We start from the raw sequence: 10,315 nt of genomic DNA on the forward strand, positions 1-10,315 counted from the left end.
GGGGGGGGGGATTTGATAGCTGCTTTCAACTACCTGAAAGGGTGTTCCAAAGAGGATGGATCTAGACTTTTCTCAGTGATACCAGATGACAGAACAAGGAGTAATGGTCTCAAGTTGCAGTGGGGGAGATTTAGCTTGGATATTAGGAAAAACTTTTTCACTAGGAGGGTGGTGAAGCACTGGAATGGGTTACCTAGGTAGGTGGTGGAATCAGGGAGAAGGGGTGGTTGGATGGGGCGGCGGGGGGCAGTTAGGGGTAGGGGGTCGGGGGCGGTCAGGGAGAAGGGGTGGTTGGATGGGGCAGGAGTCCCGGAGGGGCAGTCAGGAAGGGAGGGGGGTTGGATGAGTCCCGGGGTGACCGTCAAGAGGCGAGAAGGGGGGATCAGATAGGGGTTGGGAGCCGGGCCATGCATGGCTATTTGGGGAGGCGCAGCCTCCCCTAACCGTCCCTCCATACAACTTCAGAAACCCGATGCGGCCCTCAGGTCAAAAAGTTTGCTCGCCCCAGTCTAGGGCAATGGTCCCCAAACTTTTTTGGTCACGCCCCCCCCCCCCATTACCTGGTCCACCTCCCTTCCTCCCCCAGCCTCCCGGGGGCCAGGAGCTGGGGGCCATGGCTGGGAGCAGGGGGCTGGTGTCGGGGCCCGAGCTGGGGCTGCAGCCAGGAGCAGGACTGGGGCTGGGGACAGAGAGCTGAGGGCAGAGTGGTGCTGGGTGGCGCTCCCTCCCCGCCCCCTGTGGGGGCTGGCCCAGGCACCCTGAGTCCACTCAGCTGCCGTGCTCCCAACAGGGAACTGACAGGAGTCTTGATGCAGCCCTGGGGGGAAGAAGCAGGGCTCCAAGCCAGGACCCTGTGGGGCTAGGGGGGGGAGGTGCAGCCCAAGCCGGAAGCCTGGGTGGCAGCCTGGCTTGGAGTGAATACCTGGCAGCAGCCCAGCTGGGGAGCAGGGCTTTCTTGTCAAGTTTGGCTTTCTTGCCAACAGCCAATGTAAGTAATGCAATGTTCCGTTGACACTGTTTCGCCCCAACTACACCAACATAAGCCCTGCCAGTGTACTAGGGCACTTACATCAGCGGGAGCAAGGCTGTAGTGTGTACACTGACATAGGCTATCATAATGCGTTATGTCAACTGTGTAGTGTAGACCAGGCCTTATACCGGTATGTGATGGCACAGCAGCAGTGTTGCACTGTAGACATTCATTACAATGATGGGAGAGGTTTTCCAGTCGCTATAGCTAATCTGCCTCCCCGAGAGGTGGTAGCTAGGTTGATGGAAAAGTTCTTCTGTCAACACAGCACTGTCTGTGCCAGGAGTTAGGTTGGAGTAATTACATTGCTCAGGGATGTGGCTGGGTTGACGTAATTCCTTGGCATAGACTTGGCCTTAGATTGTAGAGAGCTTGGAAGGGAGATTCGGGAAGTATTTGAGTGACAATTACCTGGTTGTAATTACCTTACACAGGGTAAGCCTCTGCCCCACAACAGTGTTGTGAGATCAGCATACCTTGTGAGCTGAAACCTTTCTACTAAGAAATTTGCTAGCATGTCACTTCCAACGCCCAAAGTTTTAGGAAGTCTCAGGAATTAGCTGCTTAGTTTTGTACTGTTCTTCCTATCTAATGTATTATGGGTCATGCTGGTGGCGACACCTCTAGTTAAGGTTGCTCATCATTTTCCATTGTAAGGCCATATTTTCAGTTGCTTAAACTTAGCCAAACTTAAAATGTTTGGGCTGAAATTTTCCATGCCAGGTGTCTGTTTCAGGCTGAATTTTGTTGGAAAACGTCAGCAAAAACAGTTTAGCTTTTTTCTCACAAGGTTAGGGAAAAACATCTTACAATCATTTTGTTCTGAAGCTCTAGCTTTGTAACAGAGACTTGAAATTTGGCAAGGGTATCAGTAGGAACTTCCTCCTCCAGACCATCATCCATATGACCAGGAGAATGCGCAAGCAGTGCGCGATAGCATGGCTTGACCTGGCCAACGCCTTCGGGTTCATCCCTCACCACCACATCTTTGACACACTCCAGGAGTTTGGGATGCCAGAGACCTTTCTTCACCTGATCCAGGAACTATACAAGGGCTGCAGCACCACCATCCGCTCGGTAGAAGGGGAGACCGCCAAGATACCGATCCGCAGCGGCGTGAAGCAGAGCTGCCCCCTCAGCCCGATCGTCTTCAACCTCGCCATGGAGCCACTCTTGCAGGCGATCGTCGACAGCGCCGATGGCTTCGACCTGCACGGCGAGAGGGTGAGCGTCCTGGCCTACGCGGATGACCTAGTCCTGATCGCGGACGACCCCGAGAGGCTCCAGGGCATGCTTGACACCATCAGGAGAGCCGCGGACTGGACGGGACTCCGCTTCAATGCCAAGTAGTGCGCGTCCCTCCACGTTGATTGGAGCAAGAGGGACTCGATACTGATGACGGAGTTCCTCATCCAGGGCGAGTCCGTCGTTCCCCTGGAAGAGGGGCAGGCGTACCAGCACCTCGGCACGCCGACTGGCTTCCGCATCCGGCAGACCCCTGAGGACACCATCCGGGAGATCCTGCAGGACGCCACCAAGATCGACGCATCCCTGCTGGCGCCGTGGCAGAAAATCAACGCTCTCAACACCTTCCTGATCCCCTGCATCACCTTCGTCCTGAGAGGATCCGCTGTGGCAAAGGTGCCCCTCAACAAGGCGGACAATGCCATCCGGCAGCTGATCAAGAAATGGCTGTCCCTGCTCCAGAGAGCCAGTAACAAGCTCGTATACATCGCGCACAGGCACGGTGGCACCAGCGTCCCCCGCATGGGAGACCTGTGCGACATTGCGGTCATCACGCACACCTTCCGCCTCCTGACGTGCCCGGACGCTAAGGTGAGGAACGTCGCGATGACCGCCCTGCGCACCGTCATCGGGAAGCTAATGGGCAGACCTCCCTCCGACCGGGATGTGGCCACCTTCCCGAGCGGCTCCCTCGACAGTGAGTTCGCCCGGGACGGGGGCGACATCGCCTCACTGTGTCCCGCGCCCGCAATGCCACGTGCTGACTGGGGAAGTGGTTGGGCTGTCGCTGGGTATGGAGCGAGGAACGACAGCAGCTGGGAGTCCTGGTGCTGCGGATCGGGACGGAGGACATCACCATAGTCACCCCCAGAGCCAGAGGCGTGCTGGAGAGATCTCTGAAGGTCGCCGTCCACACGCTCTACGTGGACACCCTGAAGAAAAAAAACGGACCAGGGTAAGGCCTTCGAGGTGACCATCAAGTGGGACTCCAGCAACCACTTCCTCCCCACGGGCAGCTTCACCCGGTTCGCCGACTGGCGGTTCATACACTGCGCCCGGCTGAACTGCGTCCCCCTCAACGGAGCCGTCCGCCACGGGAACCGGGACAAGCGCTGCAGGAAGTGCGGGTGCTTCGCCGAAACCCTGCCCCATGTCCTATGCAGCTGCAAGCCCCACGCCAGAGCCTGGCAACTGCGCCACGACGCCGTCCAGGACCGCCTCGTGAAAGCCATCGACCCGCGCCTGGGAGAGGTCACCGTCAACTGCACCGTCCCAGGCACCGACAGCCCGCTGCGCCCAGACATCGTCGTCACGGACGAGGTTGGAAAAAAGATCATCCTGGTCAACGTAACGCTTCCATTCGCGAACAGGACCCCGGCCTTCTGTGAAGCCCAAGCCCGCAAGCTCGAAAAGTACACCCCCCTGGCTGACACCCTGCGGACAAAGGGCTACGAGGTGCACACTGACGCTCTGCTCGTTGGGGCCCTGGGTGCCTGAGACCCATGTAACGAACGCATGCTAAGGAAATATGGGGTAGGCCGTCATTAGGCGCGGCTCATGAGATGCCTAATGGTCTCTGACACTATTCGTTGGTCACGGGACATCTACACAGAGCACATCACCGGCCACCGCCAATACTGAGAGTGAGCCGGGGAGACCTCGTGCACCCACAAGGGGGAAGAGACCTGTAAACCCCCCCTGCTGGACTTTATCCCCTGAGCCCTGAACCCACCGAACCTAACTGAATCCCACCACGTGAGGGTCACTCCATCCCCATTACCCAGCCCGCTTACTTATACCCATGACTGTCTGTACTTTCTGTATGAGTGATGGACCCTCACCGCTTTGTCAACTGTATCTTGATCCCGCCCACCATTTACCCCCCCACTGGGGACATTGCAGTCTGTATATATTGTGTTCTGCCCAATCCCAAAATACTAACATCCCCCTATGCTCTGTATGTTACCCCTAATGACCAATAACTGACGCTTCAAATTTTCTGTATCGTTCATTTTTAAATATTTTCTAATAAAATTTTATTCCTGTAGTGTCAAGGATGGGGACACTGAGACCTGGCAAACATGTACCAGGATGGGGCTGTTTAGGGCATTGCTTTTAGCTGCCTTTTTCTGGTCACAGGCTTGTAGCAGTGTTGCAAAATATATAGTCTTGGATGGCTAAACCAGATTCTTATTAAACAGAAGGCAAAAGGGGGGAGAGAGAGAGAGAGAAAAGGTTGGGAAGGTAAAGGACATGGGGGAGGGAGGGAATGAAATCTCACATCCCAGGCAGTAGTTGGGGATTCAGCCAAAGCTGGTAGAGGTGGCAATGTCATCTGGGTCGTCTTTCTGGCCTGGTCTGATCAGGACATCCTTCAGGAAGAGTAGGACAAAGGCCTGGGGTCCCAGGAGATGGTGGGGGTGGAAGTCATGATGGTGAAGCTCGCTCCAGTAGCCAGTTTTTCACCCCAAAGTCTTTCTTTTGGGTCCTTAAAGGGAGTAATGAGTGGAATAGCCCATTCCCCTTACTATGGTGCCCACCAATTAGGCCTAATTTCTGAAGCACCAATTTTGGTTTACTGATTTCTGTTTCTACACTTCTCTTGTTTGCCATAATACAGTCCTTGAGTTAGATCTGTAGGCCTTTTTTGTTTGGACTAATTCAGTTTCTGTTCCACTTTTGGACTTTTTCTCCAACATTTGTTATAGGCGGTTATGACATTTTATGAATGTACACTCCTCACGGCTGAGCTCACAATTAGGGCAAATTTATAGACCCAGTTATCACAACATGCCCAGGTCAGTGGGAGTACTCATGGTAGCAAAGTTGAGCATATGCATAAGCGTTACCAGGTTGGAAGCTTCTTGTGAATTTAATGAGACAGGTGCTGTGGGGGAAAAATAGAATATGATCCTGTAATTAGAGTGTACCATAATGCATACACACAAGTTAAATTGAGCCAAATTAAGATTGCTTCGGAAACCTTAATTCTGGCATTTCCTAACTTCAGTGCTTGAATTAGCAACTGTAATGTTCTTTTTATGGTAGATTTGAATGTAGTTTTTTGTATGTACAAATTTTAGTGCCCATCATTGTGGTATGGAAGTGCTCAAAATACAGTAATTTAGATTTGCATGGTGTAATCCACAGACCACATTGCGGTGGATGATACTGAGTCCTCCACTTCCAGGTTCTAGGAAGCTTTGCTTCCTACTCTCTTTTGTGACTAGTTCTTTCTTGGTAATGGCAGGAGGGCTCAGGAAACTCTCTTAAAAACAAACAGCTGGTTAGTATTGAGTTGAATAAAGGTTCTTTCCATCTCAGACTCTCCAGCAAGTGCTCTTTGTTGTGGTGTATACTCCTCCTGGAATTGAGAGACCTAGAAATAAGAATCTGTAGAAGGTTTTGCACAGTGAGTATAAATCTGTGCCCTTGCTGCAGAAGTATTTGGTGCAGTGTATATATGCTTTTCAGCATCCATTCCCTCCCCACACACACGCACACCCTCCACACTCTCTCTTCAGGTCCTAGTTTGTGAGATACCTAAACACTGTTGAAATTCCTCCATCTCTGTACTTTAAATCGGGAGATCTTCGGTGTTTTCCTGGTAAGTCTAATTTTGGGGCACTGCCCCTGTTATCAAACCCTCACAGCCTGCCAAGAACTTCCCCTCCCCCCTCCATTCACTCAAGAAGTAGTCCACTCTGGGAAAGATCTGTATTTTCTCTGCTGCTATGCATCCCTTCTGGAATCTGCATCAAACTGCATTCAGAATCTTCATAACCCTTTCTTTTAATATCTCCTTAGACTTTCAAGATTATCTCCAATTCTCCGCCCAACCCCTTCCATTTTTGGTTCGCTGGGATTAAGGTCTTTAAATAAGATTTAATTTTTGGCAGCACTTTTCTATTTTGGACTAACTGCTAGACAATAGTGTATATTGACTCAAGTGCAGCAGATTACAATGCTCTTTAGGCTTTCCTACAATGGATAGTTGACAAGGTTGGTACCAATCAACACTATCCAGCCTTTTGTTATTGAGTGTGGTCTCTCCTGCCATAACCAGCAAAAAGAACTGCTAAGAAAAGATGCTTCTATCCCTGAACAAACTTGATTTCATAAGCAGGCCCTTTTTCTACTCCTTGAAGTGCGATTAATGCTCAATCTTGCAGAATGTGGACAGGAGCATGTTGGTGGCTCACTAAAGAAAGAGAGCCACATATGGGTGGAAGTATAGGCTATTGCTACTTTCATTAAACCACAGCTTAGAATTTGGGACTCTACCACAGTATTCAAATGGGTCATGAAAAGCACTGTAACTTACTAGAAGGTTGAATATGTAATTGCTTATATAGGCCAAGCTGTACAGCTCTCCTCTCCCCCACTATAGCCAGACCCCTCCCTCTCTGGACAGAACCCTATTGTTATTGGCGTTAGTGAAAATCAGAACCTCTTGTTTTCGTGGTAATAGATTTTTTTCTGGTTTTCTTTTTTTTCATCATCAAACTTGCCTGAAACTTTTGAAAATTGCATACAAACAGAAATGCCATTGAGTTGAATGTAGGGCATTGCTTTGCTTGGCCTACCACTTTATGATTTGTGGACTGGTGACTTTGAAGGACTGCTGCCAGGATGACCTGAGGGGCCTCTGGCTTTGGAATTCATTTTCCGATGGCCCTGCTGCCAGTAAACCAGTCCATAACAGCCAAACTGTATTAACCTGCAAAGTCAATCTTTCTTCCTGAGCTTTTGGAGTGGCAGGGGTGTGCTGAGGGCTGTCTTTTGGGCACGGTGTGGGTATCTTGGCTCACTGGTTTTGGAAAGGATGCTGGGTTTACTGGTTTGGATACTAGTTGGAGTATGTATGTTAAACATAGGCCAAAGGTGCCTAGAGCTTTTGATAGATATCTTTAGACTGAGATACATTTAAATAGTGAGTAATACAGTAAGTTCCTGGCATTAGTTTAACAATGGTTTTAAGGCATTTTGAGCATCACCTGGGATAGAGGCCATGAGAGAAATTTAAGCTAGATAGAAAACAATGATAGTTTTCTATGTAGAGTCCTGCAAATCCGTGGACCATTTCTTGCGGATAGTGGATCGGATGCAGATACAACCACGCAGGGCTCCACTCTCTAGCAGCGCCAGCGTCCCCACCATGGCCCTGCCTGGCAGCACTGGCCACACTCCCAGTCCCAAGCCCGGCCCACCAGCTCCTAAGCAGCAGGGCCTGCCCCCAGCCACAGGGATTGGAGAGGGCTGGGCCCCAATGTCCCACTCCTCTGCCCCACTGTGACGCAACACTGCACTGCTGCTGCCGTGTGCCGTCACTCGCAAGCTCCCGAGAACGGCATGTGATGCAATGCCCCTTCCCCCCAGCCCCTCTCTGCGCCACCCTGTCTCCTCGAGACCCCGCCCCTGCGCTGCCACTTACTCCCTCATGATGCTCTTCTCTTCAAGACCCAGTCCCCTCCTCCCCCCTCAGTCGCTAGCCCTCGAGACGGCTTGCTGCTGTGGGCACAGATGCGGATACAGGTAAGACTGTTGCGGATCCACATTTTTGTATCTGCACAGGGCTCTATTTATCGGAATCCTTCCTCTCCCACTCTTGAATTTCAGCATAAATGTTCAGCATAAATTTAGCAGACTTTTTTATTTTGTGAAAGCAGCTTGAAATTCCAGCTCTAAGTGTTAATGACTCTAGTATTCAGTAGCTCGTGTTCCCTTGAAGTCTTCGTGGGAGAGGGTGAACCAAAGGCAATATGGTAACTGATAATCTTTTAAGCACAGATGGCATTTAATTTAATTTTTCATTGGATTGTTTTTATCACTTTTGTTACCTGATGACTAGAAAACCTCTCGTAGTTCCACAAAACTTCAGTAGTTTGTTTACATCTTCACTATGAATCTTTTGCCGTAGATATCTGCAAAGCTATCTGTCCGGTGTTGCTTCTGACATTAGAAACAGTAGTTGGTATCCACAATCAAGGGGAACCTTATGATATCAGATTTCAGACAAGACCAAAGAAAACTTATACAAATAGAAAGGACCTTCCAGCAGCAAGAATTTAGCTTCACTGTTTCAGGCAGCCTCCCAAGTCACTAACCTTGTTTCCTATTGATCTCCCTGGCTTTCGATCCTCCCACCTATTGAGCCAAGTCTATCGAGTACAATACTCTAAGCAGTATTGGTACATCATTTTGGAGGGAACTTCCAAAGTTTGAGGAAGTGTGGATCACTTCAGCCAAAGAAATGGTGAGGACTTTTGGGGAGTGTAGGTATTCTTCCTTGTTACTTGCTGTTGGTAGAGCCTTTCTGTCTAATTTTATTTTAACTCCAACCTTCTCTTCACTGAACTGGGCCTGTGTAATTCCTGAAAGAGGAAACAAGAGCTGCTTATGATGCTGGCAGCAGCAACATATGACTCAAAGCTTTACTAATGTCACAGGGAGAAATATGAACTTACTAAATTTAATGGAACTATTGAGATTTTTATAGACAATATCATAAGTGTGGAAAGAAATATTTAATATACTAAGGAACACCCATGCTCAAAGATCTCTCATCCTGTAGTGCCTACAACACCTTGGCAAACCAATACGAACCCTTTCAGGACCAGTAAGATTATTCAGATGCTGGTCCTGGACCAGTGGTTTCAAGGGTGAAATGCTGATCTCTGCTATTGTGTATTCTGATACGGATGTGTTCTCACTCTGTGCTGAACTAATCTTACTTGGTACCCAAATATAGCTTCTTTTTTTCTCCTTTTTATGCCTCACTTATGTTAAAATTAGAGAACCCCTTCAATTATTCCTTTGTGTTGTATAGAAACGTTCAGTGGTTTAACATGGAGTAAAATAAGCGAGAGCTCGCCAAATTGGGAGCATAACGATGGTGAGTCATGAGGTCACTTGATGGTGGCATGTAGTATGGGGAAGGGATAAGCAAATGTTAGTCCGAAAGCCAATGGTATTCTCCCTTGTCATAGATCACAGAAGCCTTGTTAAAGGAAAGGGATAAACAAGCAAAATGGAATGGAATTCCCCTGCTGTTGCAGAAACTGTATGAGAACAGCCATCCGAACAGCGACTTCTCTCAGTGCCAAAGCATCCTCAAGGTAATATATACTCAGTCACTGACTCTATTGAAATACCACCCTGTTTCTTAGAAGCTAGTCTCTTCAACTGTTGCATGTTAAGAAACTTGACTTCATGCAGTTGTAGCTTCAGTCCTTGAAATTGGGCATATGGAGTAATGCCCATCTGTGAAGTGGAGTAAAAATGCATGTAATCACGATTAGGGATCAGTTGATCATCCAGTTATTCTAGGACAGTTACAGAAATTGTACATTGCTAATGTGTTGACTGAATGTGGTGGGTTTTTTTCCCTCTCTTCTCAGGAAATTTCTCCACTTCTGTCAATGGAGGCCATGGCATTTGTCACAGAGGATAGAAAAGCTGCTCAAGAATCCACTTTCCCAAACACATACACGTTTGATTTGTTTGGAGGAGTAGATGTAAGTGTTCGGGGTTTTTGTTAAACATGGCTATAGTCAAACCTCCTGAGGCTTTTAGCGAGAATAAACGGGAGAAGTGTCTTTAAATCAAACAATTTGGAGAGACTATAAATGCAAATCACATATGATTAGATGCTTTGGTTGTACTGTCATAAGAGATTTCAGAAGAGAATCGCCACAAGATTACATCTGCTTTCAGTTTGGTTTGCAAGTACTTTCCAAGATATTACATGTTCAAAAGCAAGGGACTTTCTTTTCCATGTGGTATAAAAAGACTTGGCGAGTTTCTGTTCAGTCTCTTGGGCACATAACAAAGATGATATTCTTTTACATTAAGAAGAACAGGAGTACTTGTGGCACCTTAGAGACTAACCAATTTATTAGAGCATAAGCTTTCGTGGACTACAGCCCACTTCTTCGGATGCATCCGAAGAAGTGGGCTGTAGTCCACGAAAGCTTATGCTCTAATAAATTTGTTAGTCTCTAAGGTGCCACAAGTACTCCTGTTCTTCTTAATGTAAAA

The 10,315-nt window shown here is 48.6% G+C and overlaps 1 protein-coding gene across 1 annotated transcript in view; it reads left to right on the plus strand.

Moving 5' to 3' along the window:
• TRPC4AP (transient receptor potential cation channel subfamily C member 4 associated protein) overlaps positions 1–10,315 on the plus strand; it is a gene marked incomplete in the record, with an annotated part of 81,072 nt that overhangs the window by 12,408 nt on the left and 58,349 nt on the right. Inside the window, 2 exon segments of the mRNA XM_034786632.1 lie at positions 9,265–9,393; positions 9,676–9,792. Coding sequence (XP_034642523.1) covers positions 9,265–9,393; positions 9,676–9,792 — 246 coding nt within the window.

The sequence above is a fragment of the Trachemys scripta genome, chromosome 12, assembly GCF_013100865.1.
Source record: "Trachemys scripta elegans isolate TJP31775 chromosome 12, CAS_Tse_1.0, whole genome shotgun sequence".
NCBI lineage: Eukaryota > Metazoa > Chordata > Testudines > Emydidae > Trachemys > Trachemys scripta.